Source organism: Varroa destructor, unplaced genomic scaffold (genome assembly GCF_002443255.2).
Source record: "Varroa destructor unplaced genomic scaffold, Vdes_3.0 BEIS01000005.1, whole genome shotgun sequence".
Lineage (NCBI taxonomy): Eukaryota > Metazoa > Arthropoda > Arachnida > Mesostigmata > Varroidae > Varroa > Varroa destructor.
The window spans coordinates 31,682,564-31,704,133 of NW_019211458.1; the positions used below are offsets into that span (position 1 = coordinate 31,682,564).

General features: G+C 42.2%; 1 protein-coding gene across 6 annotated transcripts in view; it reads left to right on the plus strand.

Moving 5' to 3' along the window:
- rau (RA domain-containing protein rau) overlaps positions 1-21,570 on the plus strand; it is a 278,997-nt gene that overhangs the window by 141,428 nt on the left and 115,999 nt on the right. For 3 of the 6 annotated variants that reach the window (XM_086989737.1, XM_086989741.1, XM_086989740.1), the window contains one exon: positions 4,382-4,399. The exons of the other annotated variants lie outside the window; for them this stretch is intronic. In XM_086989737.1, the coding sequence (XP_086845863.1) occupies positions 4,382-4,399 (18 nt within the window). The remainder of the gene's footprint in view (positions 1-4,381; positions 4,400-21,570) is intronic. 6 annotated transcript variants of the gene reach the window in all.

Here is a 21,570-nt window from a genome sequence, read left to right on the forward strand (position 1 = left end):
GTCGCGGCTTGACGATAGATATTGCGGATAGAGATGATGTTGGTCGTCTTGCTGCTGGCGGCGGTGGTACAAGAGTGCAAATTAAAGAGAGTGAAGTTCCAGTCAATTTAAATATATTCCATAAATCGACGAGGAAAGGCAGATAGGTTTCATAACGGCGACTTTCTTTCCTTTTTCGTTGGCCTTTGCGCTTTGCAGTAACAACGTATTTGCGCGTCAGCGGCCATATTTAGTCTCTGTCTCTCCCCCTCTTTTTGAGTTTGTATCCGCACATATCGGCACAATCCCACCCTCATTGTCGTGATTACTATCCTCGTCGCGATCTGTGGTAGCATTATCATTCTATAGATTAATCTGAGTAAAGACGGCCACACTGGACCGTGCCTTCTTTAAACGATATACATACTGCATACGTACGACGTAGTTATGTGTGTATGTATGTTCATATGTGAAACCCCAAATGGCATACAGCCTCGAGCGACAATCAACGTACAACGATATACGCGTTGCAGTGCCGACGTTATCACCCGTCTTTAAAAGCATCAATGTCCACCTCTCTCCGCTCGCTATTTTGCCCATCGCTAAAGTTACGCCTCCATGAACTTTTGATACCTCCGCCGACCCCATCCGACGGCGCGATGCATTTACTTAATAGGATAACTCGTGTAGTCGAACAAACGTGAGGAGCAAAATATGTAACATACTCAAATATGCCAAGATCTAACTGTCGTTTAAGCGTACAATGCACTCATTCAGATCTATAATACACAGTGCCCTTATGGACTGACACTTAATTTATCGTAATCACAGTACAGAAACTTAATGGCGTCTGGTAATGGGAAAACGTGAGTTAAACAATTAAACAAACAAAGATCTAATCTGATTGTGCGTCTGACGTTGAATATGCGACAAAGTTACCCAGAAAACGTACATTTGCTCTAAGCAAATCATATGTGTTATATGTAACACTTATGACAGGACATTCACCGACTACCACATTAGGCCAATTCCTGTAGAAAAACGCCCAATTAATCATCCTCAGTGGAAATTTACAGGCATATTTTAGTTTGTCGTAAAAAAACCGGTGCAGTCCTATTTGATTTTTCCGGAGTATAAGTTACAATAACACAATTTGTAGGTGCAATGGTAACAATATCAAGAGTTGCTACAATATGTCATCAGAAAATGCTAGTTTGTAAGCTGCGTATTCAAAATCGCTCTTATTGCTAAGTACGAAGGCATTGTACTTCGCTTGTTTGCTTTTACGGTGTCAACGGAGATTCGAATAGATAATAATAAAGCAATTTCATTTAACAGTCCACCTTAAGGACGTTTAATGTTCTTCGAGTACAGGCTCTCTTAATTTGAAGCCCTTGCTACAATCCCATGTCGTCCATGCGAATGCAATCCAACGAACACGAACGTTATTTGCGTGGGCGCGTTTTTCAGAGATCCAGAGTGGAAGAGCGGGTCGGGCTAGGGAACAGATGCATAATAGAGCTTGGATTCGGGGAGGAAAGGGATACGAGACGCTATAAACACACCGAAGATGTTCTCCTCTTCAGCACAGGCAAGGGATCGTTCTATACAATGGCATCGGATCCGTTCAATTGACGCTATTGCGGTGTCGCCGGCTTTGTGAGAGAACTCTGATGCACAGCGGCGAGTCGACCTACCTCCTAAACTCACCTTTTATATAGCGCCTTCGCCGTGACTGCGCTCTTTTGTTCTTTTTGGTGCTGTGCTTGCTCTTGATGATAACCTGCTATCTATCTTAAGATGGCGCTTCTCAACTGGGCTGTGGGGTTTCGCCAGATCATTGACAAATGTTTGGGTACGATAGTGCAGTGGTAAGGGCAGAAGCTAGTCCAGATACATGCCATGTATAACAAACTACAACATAGAAACGAAAAATGAGGATAAACTGTAAGACGAAATAAGCGGAAGGTTGAAGGAACGATAGTGATAGCAGACGCGGATGGATAGACAGTTTGACTTGTTGAGTATTAAAAGGTTGTAGTGTGAAGCGAAGCCATGGTGCCAATGTCAAGCGCGACATCAGTAGCGAATACAATAAATGGTTTTGCGCGACGACCCGTGGCGGCGACACTTAGCCTCTTCCGTGTAGTCCTTTCTAGTTCACAGGCAAGGTTACACCAATGACAGCAACTAACTTATGCCAGGCCATGTCAGGCCTGACTGTGCGCACCGCTGGGCGGTCCGTGGTGCGCACACACACATACACAAATATATGTGTTTTTATATATACGTATATGCGTGTAGTTGAAGTTCCCAAGTCGTCGCTACTGTTATTGGCTTTTATGTGGCCGCTGTTGATTTCTTTGCTTGTCCAATCACTGTTTTACTTGGCACTCCAATGTCAACTTTATAGTTCCCTTCAAGTGAACGCACATTTGACGTTATTCTTACGCGCGACCCAATGCGGAAATCGTTATCGTTTGCTGGCTTCTGCCATGATAGCTGTTGTTGTTAATGTTGTGCGGTGCTCGAACGCAGTCGAAAGAGCATATGATAAGTCGGGCAGCAAAAAGCCTAAACGGAGGTGAGGGGTAAAATGGAACGGAGTCTGACGGGAGTAAACGGCAGGCAGTATGTTTCTTTCGTAGTTAGCGGACCCTTTACTTGTCGCAATCCACAACCGTGTTGAAGTTATTTTAGAAAAGTCGATTGAAACGCGTCCAACACGCAACAAATCCGTAGCGTCTGTGCCATTTACTAGCAAACGCCACCCTCCAGTGCACCTGTATTTGCTACTATTATTTCAATTAGACTTAGACGAAATATGAATTTTTGATAATACAAAAGCGTTTACTTTTTCGTACCCATTTCGCCAAGGAAATAATGAAGCTCTCAGTTTTAGGCAAAATTAGCCAGCAAATACAAGTTGTCACAGAGGATAAGAGACACATTATTACTATGACGACGTACGCGTATTTTTTTCAATGTGCTCTCATCGACTTCTGTAGTTGTTAAGCTGTTGAAAATAAAACTCACATTCCTTCCACTCGTCCTGAGTGGTTATCGATTCTGACTGATCGAGACTGAGTCGATTTTATCTACGCTACGGGAGTCGTTTTGTAAGGCTGGGCCTATATCTAATAGAATTAGTAAATTCACGTGAATAGGCGCATCTGGACCTCATTCAACATTTGATATTTGAACTACAGCTTCGTAGGCTTCACAGTTCGAACAAAACGTAATTAGAAGAGAAGATCAGAAGAAAACGTAAACGCAAAGCTATGAAATTCTACGTTGGGGCATCTCTTAAACATCTAAAGTGGTACGCGGTAATTCAATCCAGCCCAAAAAAGATGCGTAACAGATTGGGATATGATCTGCTTTCAGCTGCTTCGTTGTTAGGGGGTTTATGGCAGCTGGCCGTCTCTTTCGAACGCTGCCCAAACATATCACGAGGTGGGCGTTGTTCTCGAGCTCCGATTTCTTCCGTAGCGTAGCCATGTACGGCCAGAGATTGATATTTGCTAAATACTGGGTTAGGTCGTAGGTCGGTTACACACACGTTCAAATAATGGTATTATGGCTCTATGTGGTCAAAGACATTACCGTTCCAGTCGTATTCCCTTACGACATTTAGGAATTAAGGAAACGCGTTGCAGTTGGGGTTGGCGCGGTCGTCACTCGTTTCGTCTTTCGCTGTGTCAACAATGCATTTACCAGTCGGCGTATCGTTGTGACAGACCAGAGTCGCTATTAGTGGAAGCACTAGCACCCCTATTACTGGCAGAATCGTCAAAGTTGAACGATTTGTGGAAACAAGATAAAAGAAAAAAAGAGTTCGCAATGAGCTCGTTTGGCAAACGTGCGCGAAACGGGCCTGCCTATGGGGCTTCAACAGAAATCTATAGTTAACAAAAATACACGGTTGATCAGTTCATGGGTCGGTCCTGTGCTAGTAGATATTAAATGAGAATGTATTCGTAATGGTTGGTATCTACTATCGAGAGTGGCTGATTGTGCCCACAGTTGAGACAGTCATGAGTAATAGACCGGGTTTCGTTGACTGCCGATGCTGAGGATGGTGGGGCCCGTGGGGACCCCGCCCGTCCTTATATTGATGACACCTTTGGATAACTGGCTGGGTAGTTGACCAGGATGGCGTCGCGGCCATTATCAATTGAAAAACGTTCACTGTCTTTTTAATTCTGTAGGTAGTTACGACGACTGACGGACGTGCCCTACAATGTGCCTATAGTTTGAAACGTTTTTAGGAGTGAAATCGTTCTACTAATGTTACTTGGCCTATCAGAAGAATCAGTAAAACAATGTGAGTGACGATGGTAATTAGCGATCTACTTTAATCCAGGCCGCTTTCGATTGATTAACTGTGTCCGTCTATTAGTGTATGTGTGTTTTGCAGGTAAGATGAAAGGACGTTGGTGAAAGTCTATTTTCTGGCATAGGCCAGCTGGACTTATTGATTGTGGGAGTGACCGCTGTGTTGGGTGCCAAAGTGCGATCGGCCGCAAGTATGGCTTGCTAATGTCAGCGGCCTTGACCAAGTGATGAATACTATCAATATCAACAAATAGGAGGGTAATAAATCGCTAATGGATAGTTAAACGATAGAGTGGCCCATTTTTTAGAGTTGTTCTGTGGTAGTCGTTCAGTGATTTAGTTCCTGCTATCGCCATCGCAACCAATGCTGATGCTAAGAGGTTTTCTTTTAAATTTTATCGACATAGTTGGCATAAAATAAAGTGTTAGATCCTTTTGATTTACCTTATCAGTCAATGATTACCACGGCTCTCTCGCACTAATAAGCGGTCCAAATATAGCTTTCTCGTTTTGAAATCAAAGAATCACGCATTTTCGTTTGTAGATTAATGCGACTGAAAAGTGTACTACGTTATGTAGAGGAGCGCCTTTTTTTGTATTCTTGGAAAGCTACAGTATTATCCGCTGATGCGTTTGCATGTTGCCTCTTCATAGGGGCAACCAGTTTAGCTGGTCACTTCAAACACAACATTGAGATAATTCTTCTTGTTGAAACTACTAGCCGCTTTCCTATGTGGTTTCCTTTCATTTGGAACTATCTCCCCCCCCCCCCCCCCCCGACTATATTGCCATATTCCCAAAGCTTCTAATTTCAGACGAGACGGGCTCGGATCCTCGTCGGCGTCCCATGCAGCTTTACTTTGCCCTGAGGTAGTCTGACACATCGTAAACACTGTGGTCGCATTGAAGCATCACCAGGTCCAACTGTTAGACATAATTTGACGCGCAGCGTTTTACAAGAGGCCTGTGCTCACGTTACGCAACTACTACTACTACTACTACAAGCGTCATCGGCAAGAGACTAATCGTTTGGAGCGATAGACGTCCTATTAGACAGATACAGGGTGATCACAAAATTTCTGTATGGTCAATAGGACAAATCAACTTATATCCGGCGCATGTAGTTCGTTTCAAACAAATATCAAGGTATTCCCTCCTCAGCTATAGAGCTACTTGTTGACCACTCCGTATGGTAATGATAAATTAATACGTACATATTATTATCATTGCAGTATTGCGACGGTAACAGTTTCTGTGATCATACCTCTAATCGTTGAAAAACAATTATTATTTATATATCGATTATATATCACACGATATTATGTACTATACTATGCTTATTACGCGAATTTCTCCAGAGGAGACGCATCGCACGATCCAACACCTCGTCCTTAATAGACTTGTCGCGCATCGCCCCCAGATAGGCAGGAAGGAAGGGATGCACCAGCAAGAGATCCAGGCTGCCATCTATCTATATGATGTCTATTGCGACAGTTGTATGAGTGTGTATGTGTGTATTCTGCTACCTGTAAATAGACCTATAGCGTCCTGATGCCAATGCGTAACGCATGCCGCGACTATTAGGACACGATAAACAACGTCTGAATAAGTTATTAGGCGGTAAATTGCAGTTTTGTAACAATGCTTGTTAATCGTAATATATATATTAATAACACCTTGATAATACTATTAGTCTGACAGGCTAGCCCTGATAATTAACTAATTACAAGAAAAAAAATGTACATAACAATTACCCTTGATGTAGATCATCATTCAATGAATGGCAGTGATGCAGTTAATCGGTGACCGTGTATTTGTTTAAGGAAACTATGTGTATGTGAATTGAGATTTTTATGTGAACCGGCGTAAACGCTTGGCGCTCATCTATTTGTGTACAAACTTTGTAAAAAACATAGCTCCCTTCACTAATTGCTTGGGCTGCAGCAGTCGTAAGATCTGTGACGGTTGTATGAAGTAGTATCGAGAGCTGGAGCTCCTCGGCCAGGGTGACGTCATAGTCCATGTTATATTATACAAACTAGCAGGATTCGGTGTTGTATATACAAGCTATTAAATATACATTAGCTGCAACATGTATTGTGTTAGCAGTTGGAGGGTGCACAGTGAAAGAGATTTTGTCCTAGCGAATGTCCGATAATCTGGCCTTGAAGAAGGACAAGATTGAATTTATTTTTAAGCTGGCTAATTTGAATGCGTTAATGGGAAGGGCGACAGAAGTCTCCCTTATAATAGGCGTATAGCTTGATAAATAACAGTAATGTTAGAAGAAAAAACCAGTTCACCCCCAGATAGTAGTAGCACGTCCTAACGGAACGCATATATATCATCTTGATGATCTGGATTCGTACTTTAGAAGCGTTCACAGCTTACGGCACACACGTACGGCAATATTTTGCTTGTTCAAGCGCATCGGTATCATCATAACACTACGGTGGATATCGATGGGCGTCCACTTGGGTGACCTGGCTAAGTCAAATACAAAGCGTCCCGCTTGTCGGCCATATTCCTACGTTACGCAGATAGCGTAACGGACCAACCGTTGAAATAAGTATGCGAGCCACATAGCTGATTTTATAACGCTAAATTTCTGCTACACTATTATTGTTGTTGTACATTTTTTTTTTTTAATACGTACGGTTAAATAGTGTACAGTCGTCGTTCGTTGTCAGTTTGGCCTTTATATTTATATAAACAAAGGCGCATATAAGAAAAACATTTGCTCTCGGTGGACGAACTTCGTTTAAATCCTTTGACGCAATTAGAGGTTTATGTGCTACGCGTGGATAGCGACCGAGATGATGGTGCTTAGGGCAAAGCGATGGGAAAATGCCATCAGATGTCATGACACTGACGATGCTGCAATGAACACAATTATGCAGCGTCTAAAATACAGATAACACAAGCTTGCTGTGTTTTCAACCTTGGTACTTTCCGTGCCCGGTTCTCTACTTTCGTTCCTGGTACGCTAGTGAATGTTGCAGTGCTGACGCCATTAAAACTGCAGGGGCCGAATGGATGATTTTCGTTTTTTGGCTTCTCTCGTACTTATTATGCAGCTACTTGAACTGCACCGCCGACAACTAGTAGGACCATACGCGAGTCACTTTTCTTGATGAAGGAACGAGGCCCTGACGTGTTGGCATGTGTTTGTAAGTAGATCTTCCTGCCCCTTGATGATAGAATGCTGTCTTCATCACCGCATTGTTGTTTGTTATCTAGCGAGTAGTAATTCGTAGCTGTTTACTTCCATTCTTTTTAATACGTCCTGTGTCCCACTCGAGTAACAAGTCACACATAAATAGACACATATAGCTGGTGACTCTTGATTGGGCTGACTCACATTATCGTTTCTCGGAAACTGGGTTGGTTTTCACACTAGTTTAAGCGAAAACAGTGTAGGACACTACCTAATCAGTTGCTAGGGGTTGACTGAGGTGACGATTTTTAGGGGTAAGATGACGGATAACATTCTTATTCACGGATAGAAGCTTGAGTCTTCGCTAGTACAGCAGCAGCAGCGGTAGCAGTAGCAGTAGTTCTAACAGTGAAATAGATCAGGGAATAGCCTACACGAAGGGAAGCACACCTAATACAGTCAGGACAGTGACGTCGTGAGGTACCGCAGTAATTACGGTCACTGCGGGTTCCAACATATGTACGTGACATGGTGAAGAAAAGGTAAGACAAATTATAACTCACTCGATTGTCACCCATCTGTCAGTCCGTCCGTCTGGGCGACAATTGCACTGCAGTGCCGTACTATTTAGTCAAGTGCACCGTCTTCAATTGAGAAACGATGGCAACAGCGATGTTAGCCACATGATGCTCACGCTGAAGGTAGCCTTATGGTGGTATTATAGCGACCTTGATTCCTTCCTTATGTACAGGAAAAGTCGCGGACAATACTCATAGTCCGACAGTAGAAATAAGGTAGCAATCGTTACCGGGGTAAGCTCTGCTAATAAAACAGGCCATCTGAACGACACACATTTGGGAAAACACTATGATTCTAACTGTGTATGTGTGTGTATATGTGTATACTATTAATTGCTGTTGAGTTGCTATTACCTAGCGAAGGCACCAATGACGAAGGTAACAAAGAAGAGAGAAAAAGTGCTGAATGTTTCTTTCATTTTATTGTCTATCCATCTTATTGTATGGTATTGCGTGGCTAATATCATAATTACTAACACGGTGAGGCTGTTACTGTGTGTGATGGACAGCTATACCAGCTGTTCCCAGCATAATACCGGTAAGAGACCGCGTCTGTTCGTAGCGAGGACTGCTACGAGGGCGAGTACTGCGAAGGCCCGTCGCTCTTGCAGTAGGTCCACGTATGTCTATAAATTTCTACCCATAGTTTACAGATTTACTCTTTTGTCCACACATAATTGCCTATATAATTGTTTCTCGGCCGACGCTGTACGTGTTAGCCAAGATGATGGGTGCGATTATAGAACAAAAAAAGGCAAGGCAATATAGTAAAGCACGTGATAACATCAACCTATATAGAGGCACTGAAAGGAATAGCGAGCAATTTGACAAACAAACAAGAAAAAAAAGCCACCCGATTACGTCAATCAGCTAACGTTTGATTGCGTCTATTTCTGCCAAAATAGACTTCTATCAGAAATTACAACAGCGAAATGGTGTCAGGCATTGGACGGGACCTACTCATTAGCTTCGTATAAGTACGAAAGAAAAATACATTTAAACAAATTCGACAGATGCTGGTAATCGTTCATTGATTTGTTCGTTCGTGGCCGAGGATAAAATGGACACTGGTTCATCGCCGCAATGCCCAGTGCAGTACGGAACAGTTATGGCCGTTGACGCAAACTACAAGGTCTCAAACGAGGACCGACCAGCACAACAAGATGGCGATGCGACCCGGCGCGATTAATGTAATACCACCGCTAACCGGTAGCAGCACTTACCATTTATTGTATAGTCTAACGACTAACAAAACGTTAATAATAAACTGTTTCGTTAGCAGCTACGACGAGGGCAAAGCTTGAAAATCGACCTCGCAGACGGCACAATACAGCAGCGCTTTAACGGCAACGGTGGCAGAGATGGCAGACTTTCGGCCATTTCAGAAGAGCGATAATAACAATAACCATAATAAACAATTGTAGGATTTGTAGCAAACGTATTAAAATAGTAGTAACCAAGCACCGCTGCAGGTCAAATGAAATCGAGGGTCGGGAAAAAACGATCAGCAATTGTAAGTTTCGATCAGTCCGTATGATTTCATTGTACCTCCCCAGCTTTGAGTGTACTAAATGAATATATTTGTGTGTGTATCGTCCTGTTTCTCATTTTACTTAACAGCTTTCTGTATTCACAGAAGATGATAGGTATTAGATTTGTCTATAGAATCAGATACGTTTGAAATACTAGCTGTTTGATCATTTTCTATACACTATAGAGTGGGTCAGAATAATGTTATTATATTTACGATTGCAGAAAGGAACGGCTGCATGTTCGTTCTATATTTAAGTTGTAAAACTTTGTATCTTCTTTTTTGTAGTAAATATTTTCGTGTTTAGGCAGATCCATCATCAGGCTTTTGTTATTAGATTTCCTTGTTAAGTTATTACTTGTTACTCCGCTGTCCATTCTGCCCTGGCAGTGTGCGATGTTATTGTAGACGATTTTGTGTGCTTTTTCGTTTTTTTAGGCACACATTTTGTTAGTAGGTAAGCTTGTAAATTAATAGTTAGTGTAATATATATATATGTATATATATATATATATATATGGCTATCTTTACATTGTCAGTGTTTACATTCGTTTAGAAGACGTGAAATGCCAGTTTCGCATATGAAATCATCATCAACTTGGGACGAGCCAAAGGCATCACTTAATGACTCAATATCTTGCGGTGCTTACAAAAGCGATCCATTGTTAACTTACTAAGTATTACACTTGCACATATTGTGGTTAATAAGTTAGATGACTAGCGGCTCCCCACTTATGCTGATGGTTGAGTTAGTTACCAGTCAAGTTAAGCTCTCGACAAATGTGTATAAACCAGAGCACATGTTGCTGTTGCAACTGACGTTCTATTACGTATACGTAAGAGACATTTGTATTTTTTTAGATACTTGAATCTCTTGGATTACTCTGGCCTAATCTATACACTAATTTGCAAACTAAGCGTCCAGGTTGTTTTTATAAAATTTTATAAAAAAAAAAAGGCCGGATATGATACGAGCGGCTGAAAATGTAGAGCGAAAATTAACCATATCTGACATTACGCTCGATGGGCTCACCACTGCTTGCACGTTACATCTTGAAAAGTGGTACTATGGTGTTACCATTGGTCCATATATACTATGTAGTTAATATATATTTCGTATCGTAACGCGCTTCTCAACTAATATGACGAGAAAACATCGCAATGGGATCTCATCTCACTGTCCTTAGTGGTCCAGGACATACACCAAGTCTTCGACCTTGCCTCCTACTCGACGCGTTTGTTGGTAAATCAGCAATTGCTTCTTATTTAATATTAAACCTGACTCTCGCGAGGCCACTACATACTTTAGTAAAAGTGGTAATGAAGGAGGGCATCGAAAAAATCAAATTCGTTTAAAGTTACCATCAGAGGCCGCCACTCGCGCGTAAGTTAAGAGAAATGGTAAAAGCAAACCGAACTATTCATAACTAATCGTAAAAATTGAATCGCCTATCGTGAGCGGGCACAATGAATTCTCGGTGAAAGCAAAAAGTTCTAGTTAACAAAAATAATGGCCTCACTCATAAAATCACCATCAGCCTTGCTGACGATTCCTCGGAATCCTTCGAGCTCTTGGAATGGTGACGACGGCCAACTAAGCTCTACATACGTCTATCTGACGCCATAGTCCTTATATATATATATATATATATATATATATATCAACATCAGCGTAATAAGCTATCGCTAACTATTAAGTGTAACGTCAAACAGCACATTTGTCGGATCAAGGAACTACCAGCAATCAGATGTTACTCAGTCTACCTAGCCAGAGGCAGGAGAACTCCAGTCGATACGAAACCGACCGACTGTAATACAGTTCTAGGCTGCTTAGCTGATGCTGTTTCATTCCGCCAGGGCACTGCACGGTATCAACCTACTCTAGAGTGAACGATTGGTCAGCTCGTGTCTCTACATTATCCACTTGTGCTAACTATGGCTATCGACTGGTTTTCTTCTGTTAGCATTTCAAAGCTAGTGTGTATGTACATGAATAACTTCTATGTTTATCTTAAATGACATTTTTTTTATCAGAGCTCTTTCTCCTTACAAGCACGTGTTCCATCCCGGCAGCACCGGGTATGCCTACCTGTTGCAATGTTCACTTCGCCGGATTTGTCCGACAGATCTGCAGTTGTAGCAGCAGAAATGCCGCGCGATCGTTTGCTATCTCCGGACAGTTATTTCCAGAAAGAGAATGCATCCGTCGCGTTTGTTTGCGTCCGTTTGCATTACACAGTTCTGTACCGTAGCGGACAGATGATGTGATTAAATGACGAGTGTGACTCTATCGATCTATGCCTGTATATGAAAGCGGGTCGGTGTGTCTCTGCTTAACGGTTACTAACCTAATATCAATCGGAGTGACCGGCGAGGCTTAGCTCTGACCGAACTCCGTTTGCTTTAAGGTGAGACCTCTTGGTTTCTGGCTAGTGGAGACCGGGAGAAACGGTTGGGCTTTAGAGGGTATAGCCTAGACGGGGCCATCTCCAGCGTGCAGCACTAGGTCAGTCGCTAAGCAACGTAAACTATTTGCGTCTCACGGGCACAGCCAACCTTGAGTTCGACCGAGCACGCTATTTTTAGTGACCAACGCGTTCAACTGTGCCAGTGGTAACAGCTCGCTTAACTGCCTATTACCAATTTCCCGAGGTGCCTTTGGTGCCATACGTGTGGGCAATCGTGAGCATGAGATGTGGGCAGAAGAAAATGGCATGTGTAGGTAAATTCACTGTCGTGCCTTGCGCTCCATTATACGAACACAGTCATATAGGAACGTCAAAATGGTCGAGCTGAAAATCTAAAAGGATGACAGCATACTAGCTCCTGTACCGAAAAAACATTGTCATAGCTTGCGGCTATTAATACTTTTAACGCTTCTGAAGCGGCTACGGTAAACGGTAGCTATCCTGAATGAGGTAAAGGCTGGATATGAGCGCATGAAAAAAAAGCGCTAAACTTCTTTCAAAATCATGTAAACACGCTGTGTGCACCTCAGCTGGCAAAAACATAACCTTGAAACCCGATGAATATTTAACTTGAACCAATAATTAGCTCATTCCGTTATACCGTTTTACGCCTCTTTGACGTTGTTAAAGCAGAAAGACAAGCCTACTACGAGGAGCTTTTTATTTTTACGTCCCCAAACAAATGATCCAGAAGTGCAGCGAAGGACTGCTTTTAACAGTCGGCAGCTGCTCGAACTGCATCATGCGCGCATCTCTTTGTAGCTGCGCGTCACCTCTTCACTGTCGTAGCGTCTGCCTAGCTAGTCGCGGCGGCCCGACCTCTTCGTCCTCAACATTGCATGTATACGGTAGAGAGTTAAGAGCAGAAATGCCGCCCTGAACTGACGTCGGTGGGGGCGTTGAACTGAAGTTTAGGGATTTGAACCTATTTTTCGCTCGCAATCCCAGACCCACGAACGGGCTGGCAACAAGTCGACTAGAAAATAGAAGGCTATGGCATGATCTGCTTGGGAAACACATCGGCTAGAGCAGAGCAACTCCTTGTTAGATGATATTTTGACGTTGATTCTCTCTAGAGCATAAGGACGTTAGGCAACCACGGTTCTATTCAGACTACTAGACACAATTACTATTGAAGCAGATGGCAGTTTTTCGTATAATTGCCAATCTGCCTTTTGTTGCAAAACTGGTACAGCTCAAGGTCGGCTCGAGCTGTTAGGAGATAATCTAGGGGTAACTTGTTTGAATGCCTTTGTCCGTACGGGTGCATTTCTTAAACCCGAAGGAATGAAAAAACGAATGAGATCGATGGGGGATGCGACTCGCGATGGTGTTGCGTGACAACACCATCGTTTATATATTGTAAGCTAACGTAAGAAATGAGATTTAAATTCAGATTAAAATATGATGATGTCTGGAACTCATTCACCTGGACACCATTATCTATGCATAAAAAGCGTTCGAAAGGCTGCCCTAATGAAAGCTTGAAACATGAATTTAGCAATCCGCCCTATGTGTCACGCATCATTTCTCCCTGTCTATCAGTTTACGTAAGCCTGACGTTCTGCGGCACCTTCATGCACTCTACGGAAAACAGGCCGGAATCGTCCTAATCACGTCCTATTCTCTTGAGTGAAGGCTTGGTTACGAGATAAAGAAGCCGGCCTACGTAGGCTGCGTGCAACCTAGTCAATTATAGTCCATACACATGATGTAGTAAATAACGAAGATCCAATACTGACTACGACAAAGAAAAAGATTTAGAAATGATTTTAAATAGGGAACTTTGTTCTACTCCTATTACTTAACTAATAAATTATGTGTAAGTATGAATAATGCATATTATATGAAATGAACAGTAAGTCGTTTTAGCATAATCATATAACAAAGTGGAAGTTCTCTCGATTGTGTATAGATGTCATTATTTTTATTTTATCGTTCCGTTACCTGGATATCTGCATAGTGTATCAATACGATATAAAGCAAGTTTTAGATGCGGATTTCCACTATGCTCTGTTCAGTAGGCAGAGTCATAGTCTCCGGCTAATCAGTCACAGCGTGCAGAAATACAAACGGAAAATAAATCCCTGAATGCATAATGTTATCCTTATATAGATAGATAGCAACATAGACACACATTCAAGAACACACATTCACACGTTCAAGAAGAGAGCATTTTGGTGACCGAAAAGCACCTTCCGCTCGGAACCAAATTCAATGCCACATTAGAAATGATATAGCAGTTATTTTCTTACAGGATTTTTTGCGAGTGGTGGACCCTCTGATGACAATTTTGCCGTTACCTTTTGGCCCTAAGGGTAATAATATGTGTCGCAAACAACTCAGCATATCACTCTGTAGCTCCAAGTACACATGTGGATTATTTTCTGCGGTTGGGGTTGCTGTTGTCACTTATATAAGCTGAGATGATGGAGCTCTCGGACTTTTTCGCTATGAGTCCTCAGCATTCTGTCAGACGCTGGGCACTTCGAATCAACTTCATCCCGAAGGCGACCACACGCCGCACACCAATGAAATGATGTTAATGATATTGGGTGAATTATGACATCTTTACCGTATTCCATCAGTGAACATAGACATGATTATAGATATGGTGGATTTTGGACTAGCTTATCAAATACAAATATGCCTATAATGATAACATACTAGTGAATGGGTCGGCATGCTTTGCTCAGTCATTTTTAACATCATTCAACACTCGTGTTACTCACTCGCGAAAAAGAGTTTCCATAAGATTGCTTTCGGGATTCACTTTCTTTGTTAAGAGGAAGGATCTCTATGACTCTCTATGGTGACTCAAAGGTCCTTCACATTGAGATCATAACCTTAGCAACAGCACCACTTATGCAATGTAATAGATGGGACAGATCTGGGGTAGATCTGTGAATCTGTACCCAACTCGGCTTGTTCGAAAAATGAGATAGTTAATGGAAATCAGATTGAAACCTGACGATCACTGGGATTGCATTTATTACGTCCCGATTCTTACGGGTGACTTCATGAAAACTGAAGAACAATGGCAGACTGTTCTATATCGCCTAAATCTGTAATATAAAGAGATGCACGCAGATAGAATAGAATAGAACAATAGCGTATTCCCCGTTAATTTATATATGAATCCCTTTCGAAGGCAATATGACGCTATTAATGAAGTAGCGTTTTAATCATCACTTGATGAAAATTCGAAAATTATTAAAGGATCACTGTTATAATTGAATTAAGGTTAAATAACACTACATCGACATGCTTAGGTCACAAGGTTCTGCTCGGTAATTCCTTCATTTTGACTTGTACTGAAGTAAAACTTAGTCAGACCCTTGGCTGATCCTCCACAACGTTCAATACCGATTTTACTGACGAGTCTGCCATTACGTCGAAGCAATTAGCAAGAGCAAAATAGCCGACGCGAAACAGGAAACTAGCAGTCGGCAGGAAACAGCAGAATCAACGCATCGTCTAGGAGAAAACCGTAGTGGCAACTTCCCACCTTCACGTGCTGCGTTTGTATTATGGCGCGCGCGTTCGCAGGCCAAGCCAGGATCCTTCCATGCTGTTTTGCCGAGAACTTGCGCCAGATATTTGAGCTAGCTTGTTCTATTCGTGCATGCGTTCGGCATCGTATACGTCATATATATATACGACAGAGCGTGGTTTTTGCTAAAAAAAAAACAAAAAAAAAGCTTCAGACGACACATTTCTTTTTGCTACTTCCCTATAACAAATTTATTTAAAATTGGCTTAAGAGAGGGTAGCAAAAACAGAATTGAAAAAGCCGTGTATTTCTTAGTCTGATTGTGTGAAAAGCAATGGCGCTCAGGATAAAATAGTGGAAAACTTGTAGTTTATAATGTAGTCGCGGAAAATTATCGTTGGATCACCGGCGAAACTTTTTACAGTGAACACCTTATTAGACGGGAGATCCACGTAGTCGCAAGAGAACGTTGGTATGCTGACGTAGCTTCAAAGAAAAAATAACCACAGTGGAGCCTAATGTTTGTTGTTATTATTTTGTAATTTTCCTTGAACATGTAGGTAAATTATCGCTCGGCAATTAACTGGTACAGACTTTGGCTGCGGATGAAGTATACTGTTGTGCTAGCGTGCAGTTTTCTAGTTAGCTCATTGCTAGCTGGCAGTCGGCGTTAAAGAAGCTTGGCGAATCACTGATTGCACAGACAAATACTTTAGCCATTCGTAGCAAAAAATAGTGTTTTTCATCGGGCAATCATTTTTTGACAGAATCGCTGTAAAACGCGCATACATTATTTTTCTCGGCTAGTACTTACTGTATACTCAGATCAATGTAAAATGACAATGTGGAACAATAGTCAAGCACCGTCTAGGCTTGTCAGAATCTTGCTCAGAGCCAAATAGAAGTCTCCAGGCTGCAGGTGTTCTTGGTAAACAGCTATTGCATGATTAGTCTTCAAAGCCCCCTTCAATTTGTGTCACGCCCTAAATCTTCCAGGAGCTTCAGAAGATCAGTAACTAAAATCACTAACAAAAAGCAAAAGACAACAAGCGTCATTAAAGTTGAATCGTCGTCAGTCGAAAGCGAAAAAAGGGAAGATACTCGTTCCTAAATCTCCACTTGTCAGAACTCGCAAGCCAGTCAGTCTGCCAATTTTTGTGTCGGTTTCCATAGGAAAAAAGGCTACCGGAAAGCATCTGCGAACATTATTGCCAAGTGCCTCTCAGCCGACCCGTCAGAGCTACTTAAGATATCCTCGCCTTCCCTTTGATGTCAGAATGATAGTAAATGCATTCAGTGGCCAGGCTTGCTAGGCAGGATGATGAGTTTTATACCTGCTTTCGTCTTTATATCTTTGTATCAAGAATCAACTAACTGCCCAAACGTTCCTGCTAGACGAAATCGATCTGAAGTGTCTTGTAGTAGCATTCGCTCCCGCTACGCGTTTACCACTTCGAAGCAGACCGAAGTGCCTCGGTGACTGTTATTCGGGTATCTAATGCGGTGTCATCTGTTCTGGCCTCTTTGGAAGCCTGTAATTTCTGAGGTACGCACCAGCTGACCTTAGCAAACATGCAGCACAGTTTGCTACAGGTACCCACTTACATCAGAATCAGTAGTAGTAGGAGTAATTATATTCGCCCCTTACTAATTGTCCATTTGTCCGTTACAGATCGATTTGGCAAACAACCTGCCCCTTCATTCAAAGCGCGTCTCACGCTCACTTAACTAATCTGCAAAATGGCAGCTCGGTGTACTACGATCTGTGTAATGCGGCACTATTTCTACTAACAGTATCATGACTCATTCGAAATGCAATATGTTAAAATAAAGGTTGAAGTAGCTTTTTCAAATCCCTATTAGCTAAGTAGTTATCGATACGTCTAGCTTTATTACACGCTTGATTACGAACGTCCATTTCTAGCATCTAGTCAAAGCTCGTCTAGGGGCAGCTAGTAGCAGTTGGAACTCCGTTCGGGGAACGTGGGACGGTTGTTTTCCTAGGCTAGTTCAGCCGACTGTACATTTTCCGTTCTCACCGCCACATTTTGTTCTGTTTGACTTCCGTCTTCGCTTCTCGCCAATTGCCCGAATACAGACAAGTATAGGATCTTGCATATTTGTTTTTACACGAATGTCGCTCGTGGCTTGCAGGCCGCAGCCGACAACCTCTCCAGTCATTTGGGTATTGCGCTGCGTAGAATCCGCTGCCGCTGCTGCTTTCTCCGTTTTTATCTTTCCGTTAAATTCTTCCATGGACTGCCGCTTCCGCAAGCAGTCGTAGCCAGCCCATCATAACCGCGCACTCCCAAACTAGGATATCGACTCTAATTTCCATCGACTAATAGTATCTGTGAATTATTAGAGTTGCCTATATCACTGCTACTAACGTCGTCGACAGCACCGCTGACGTAGTTGGGTTTGCGGGACACAGTTTTTCCGCCAGCCAGAAATAGAATTGATGGGAATCGGGCTTCCAGCATCTCTCCAACAGAGGTCTGCGACATGTTCAAATACGATTGGACCACGAAAAACGGTGATTTCTCTTCGCTAGTTCGTTGTCGATCACGGCTTGCTACTATTGATAACTTATAAACTTAATCACTTGCTTGATTTTATCACTTATTCCTCTTTGTGATAAATTAATTGATAATTGACGTTGGTCAGTGGACTGTTTGCGACTTTTGCTAACCCATATAGTCCAATTGGATAGCGGTATTGCTGCTATTTCCTATCCAGTCTGTCTGATTAATTAAATTCTTAGAACTGGTTTATGCTTAATGTTGACCGACAATATATTATAAATGTCAAAACAGAAAACATTTTCCGTTGAACGGTGTAGATTTAAGAAGCTTTAACATCGATAGGCTACAGTAAATAAACCATAAATCTTAAGAGGGATTTACCGAAAATGAATCCATTGAATTGATGCACTAAAAATCACTAAATTCGATGCACTGCCTATGCTGAACATATAGCCAATCTGACAATCCTAATCTAAGTACGTTGCTAAGCAGGTTTAGTTGTTTAACGTATCGAGAGATAATGTCCATCCTATAGATTTCCTTTACGTAGTGCTTCAAAAGAACGTAAAGATTTGCGCTGACACGCAAAGCCCCCGGAAATTATTTCTTCTAGAAAACTCCGTGTAACCTTCCCACTTTTCCGGATTCTATCTTTTCTCCTCCGCCCTGTCCATCAACAACACGGCCAACGCCAAAAGCCAGCCGTTACCTCTCGAAGTTGGCTCGAAGTCTGCTCTGCTGAATAGTAGTTGAATAAATAACAACCGGTGTGAATATTCATGAACATTCGCTTAAGGAACTATATTTCAACAACGAAAACTATGGCTGCGTCACTTCACACGACCGACGCAGTTATTTGGCGAACATGGTGATGTGTCCTATATAAACTCTGATACAAACCTCCAACTATCTATCTATATGCGCTTGTATGGACTATGGCAATCTATATGTTATCCATGGCTGTGACCGAATACGCTTCGAGCAGAGGCTTTGCTCCTCTGTTGGGGGAGGGTCGGTGTTACTCCATATGGAGAGCACGCACTATGTAAAATGACAAGCAGAAAGCCTGTTTCCGTGCATAGTGCGGCCTGCTCGTGTCCTGGAAAGGGCATTGTCAATCCTGATGGAAAGCGGCACTCGAAACGGTCCAAATATTGAAATAAAGATAGCCGTCGTACTTTGAATCTGTCTGAGTGGGGTTGAAATAAAAGCCGTCACTGGCGATTGAAATTGTTTTCTTATATTTGGCAGAAAGTTTACGTCCGGCATCACTATTCTCGCTCGTTATTTTTAGCTGACAGAACGCATTCACAGCGAGTTTGTACACTTATACGGTAGTCTAATTCGTTATTAATACCGAACGTCCGTTGTTCTCCTCGTTATATTTGTTTTCCTATACCCATTTGTCTATTTTCTTGGTATATACAAGAATGGCCTATATTTACCATCTACTTGGCTCAGTACTATTGCTACTACTACTACTACTAAGGCAGCTTACCTAGCCTCGTCGAAGGTGTTGACACGAAAAAAAGACAATCTATGGTCCTATTGCTTGAAAACGCTGCTACAAGCTTGCCGGAAGTGCCTCATCGAAAAATGCTCGACGACGTCGAGTGCCGCAATTATCTATCTAATAAAACAGCGACAGAGGCAAAAGTTACGGAGGTTCCACTGTGGAAAATTAAAGAGAGCGGGTAGATAAAAATAGTCAGATTGAAGTCCAGCGCAATTATCAGTACAGCACAATGCGCGAATTGGTCGAGTAATAGTGTTTTGCTGTGCATTTGCTCGTTCGTTCCCCTTTTGCCTTAGGTCTTACCTTGTCGTTGTTGCACCATATAAATTTAAGTTTCTTTCGTGTTATGTACTTGCCTGCTGTCTTTGCATGTCTACAGACATAGTCTTATGGGTTTCTTTTTGTTATTTCGTGGGGAAAAGTTTAGTCGCGATCATTCGATGCTCCAGTGGTTATAAAGAAGACCCGAAGTAGACGAAATAGAAGGTGTCATACGTTACTTCATCGAGTCGATATTTAGTCATATTGTATTAAACACTACAGCGAGCATATTGGCTGCGCGCGTCGACGCCGCTTTAGACGACCCAATGGCAGGATGGGTTTTTTACATTGAGCTTTGCTGCTGCTGCACTGAGTTAAATTAAATTCTTTCTTGAAAAACAATATCGTTAGGATGACCGTTTGAAATAGGACTATAATGTTTTGCCATATTTATCCTGACTGAATAGGAACCTCGATCATAGGACGTCATAAAGATCGCACCTATCAAACATATATGCGACACACTAACAGACTCGGCCTCATTAGTTCTTCACCGTCATCTACAGCATCCTCAAATCTAGCCTTGACATTGCAGTTTGAATACGAGCCTTTAAGCGCGTATAGCTCTGTAGAGTCCAAAGTTCTATCTGCTGCAGTAGAAAAAGGGCTGTAAACTACTAATCAGCACTTCGAGTATCTAAGGATTATTCTTGTTTTTGTCCCAAAGGCTGGTTTTTTGGCCTAGACGAATTGACTGTTGCTATTGATAACTGCTCGGTAACAAGAAGCTCATCAAAAAGTTTGTGCATTAGCGAACTGCCTTCGAAGAGGTCCGTTGTTGAAACGCCACCATTTTTCTGGGCTATAGGTCTGAATCGACTTTGAACTGAAGCAATTTCTTCAGTCGTCCACGATCCCTACTTTTACCCTCGCCGTTGCTTTTGCGGTAGCCCAACAGTGGCGAACATAAACGTGAGACCAACAAATCACGAAAACATTTCACGCTAGCTCGTGCCGCTCAACCAAAATCGGCAGAAATGCCGACAGCGCTACTTTGTGAAGTCTCGATAGACATATCGGCGTCGTCGTAGTCTTCTTGCAGCTTAGGAGGTAGTGAGGGGCAGGAGCGTAGCTGACTTGTTACGCATCCCTTACACACGAACGGATCCGCCAAACAATCCGCCGAAGAATGAATGCTACGCATTATCGTAGATTATGTTGGTTCTCACTGAACCTCGTTTCTTCGTTACTACAAGCTGTGGCGGCCCTTTAAATATATCTTATGTCGAAGTGCGAAGGAAATTAAAATATTTCAATATGTCGATAATAAACGGAGACGCCTTGATTCGCTTTAAAGTGAAGAGGATCACGTACACGTTCACACATATACAATTACAGGCGCAACTTAGGCATGAATGCATATAGTCAAACAACAAAACTTCACATAAAAATAGAAAACGGTCAAAGACCAGTAATTTGAGCAGGATTTAGTAGCTAGATTTTTACCCTTTATTCTTGAACTTGGCAAACGTTATCGATGCTGTTGTATGGAACGTTAGCCTTCAGGCCGGTTGAGGCTTGCTATAGGCAAGAAAGCGGTAGCTAGCTACTATACAAAGAAATAATTCAATAAACAAGTAAATATTTACCCTGACAATGTAGAACGAAATGAAAGAGCATAGAATTCGGGATTATAAATCTGTGGCTATAGGCAGGCAATACAC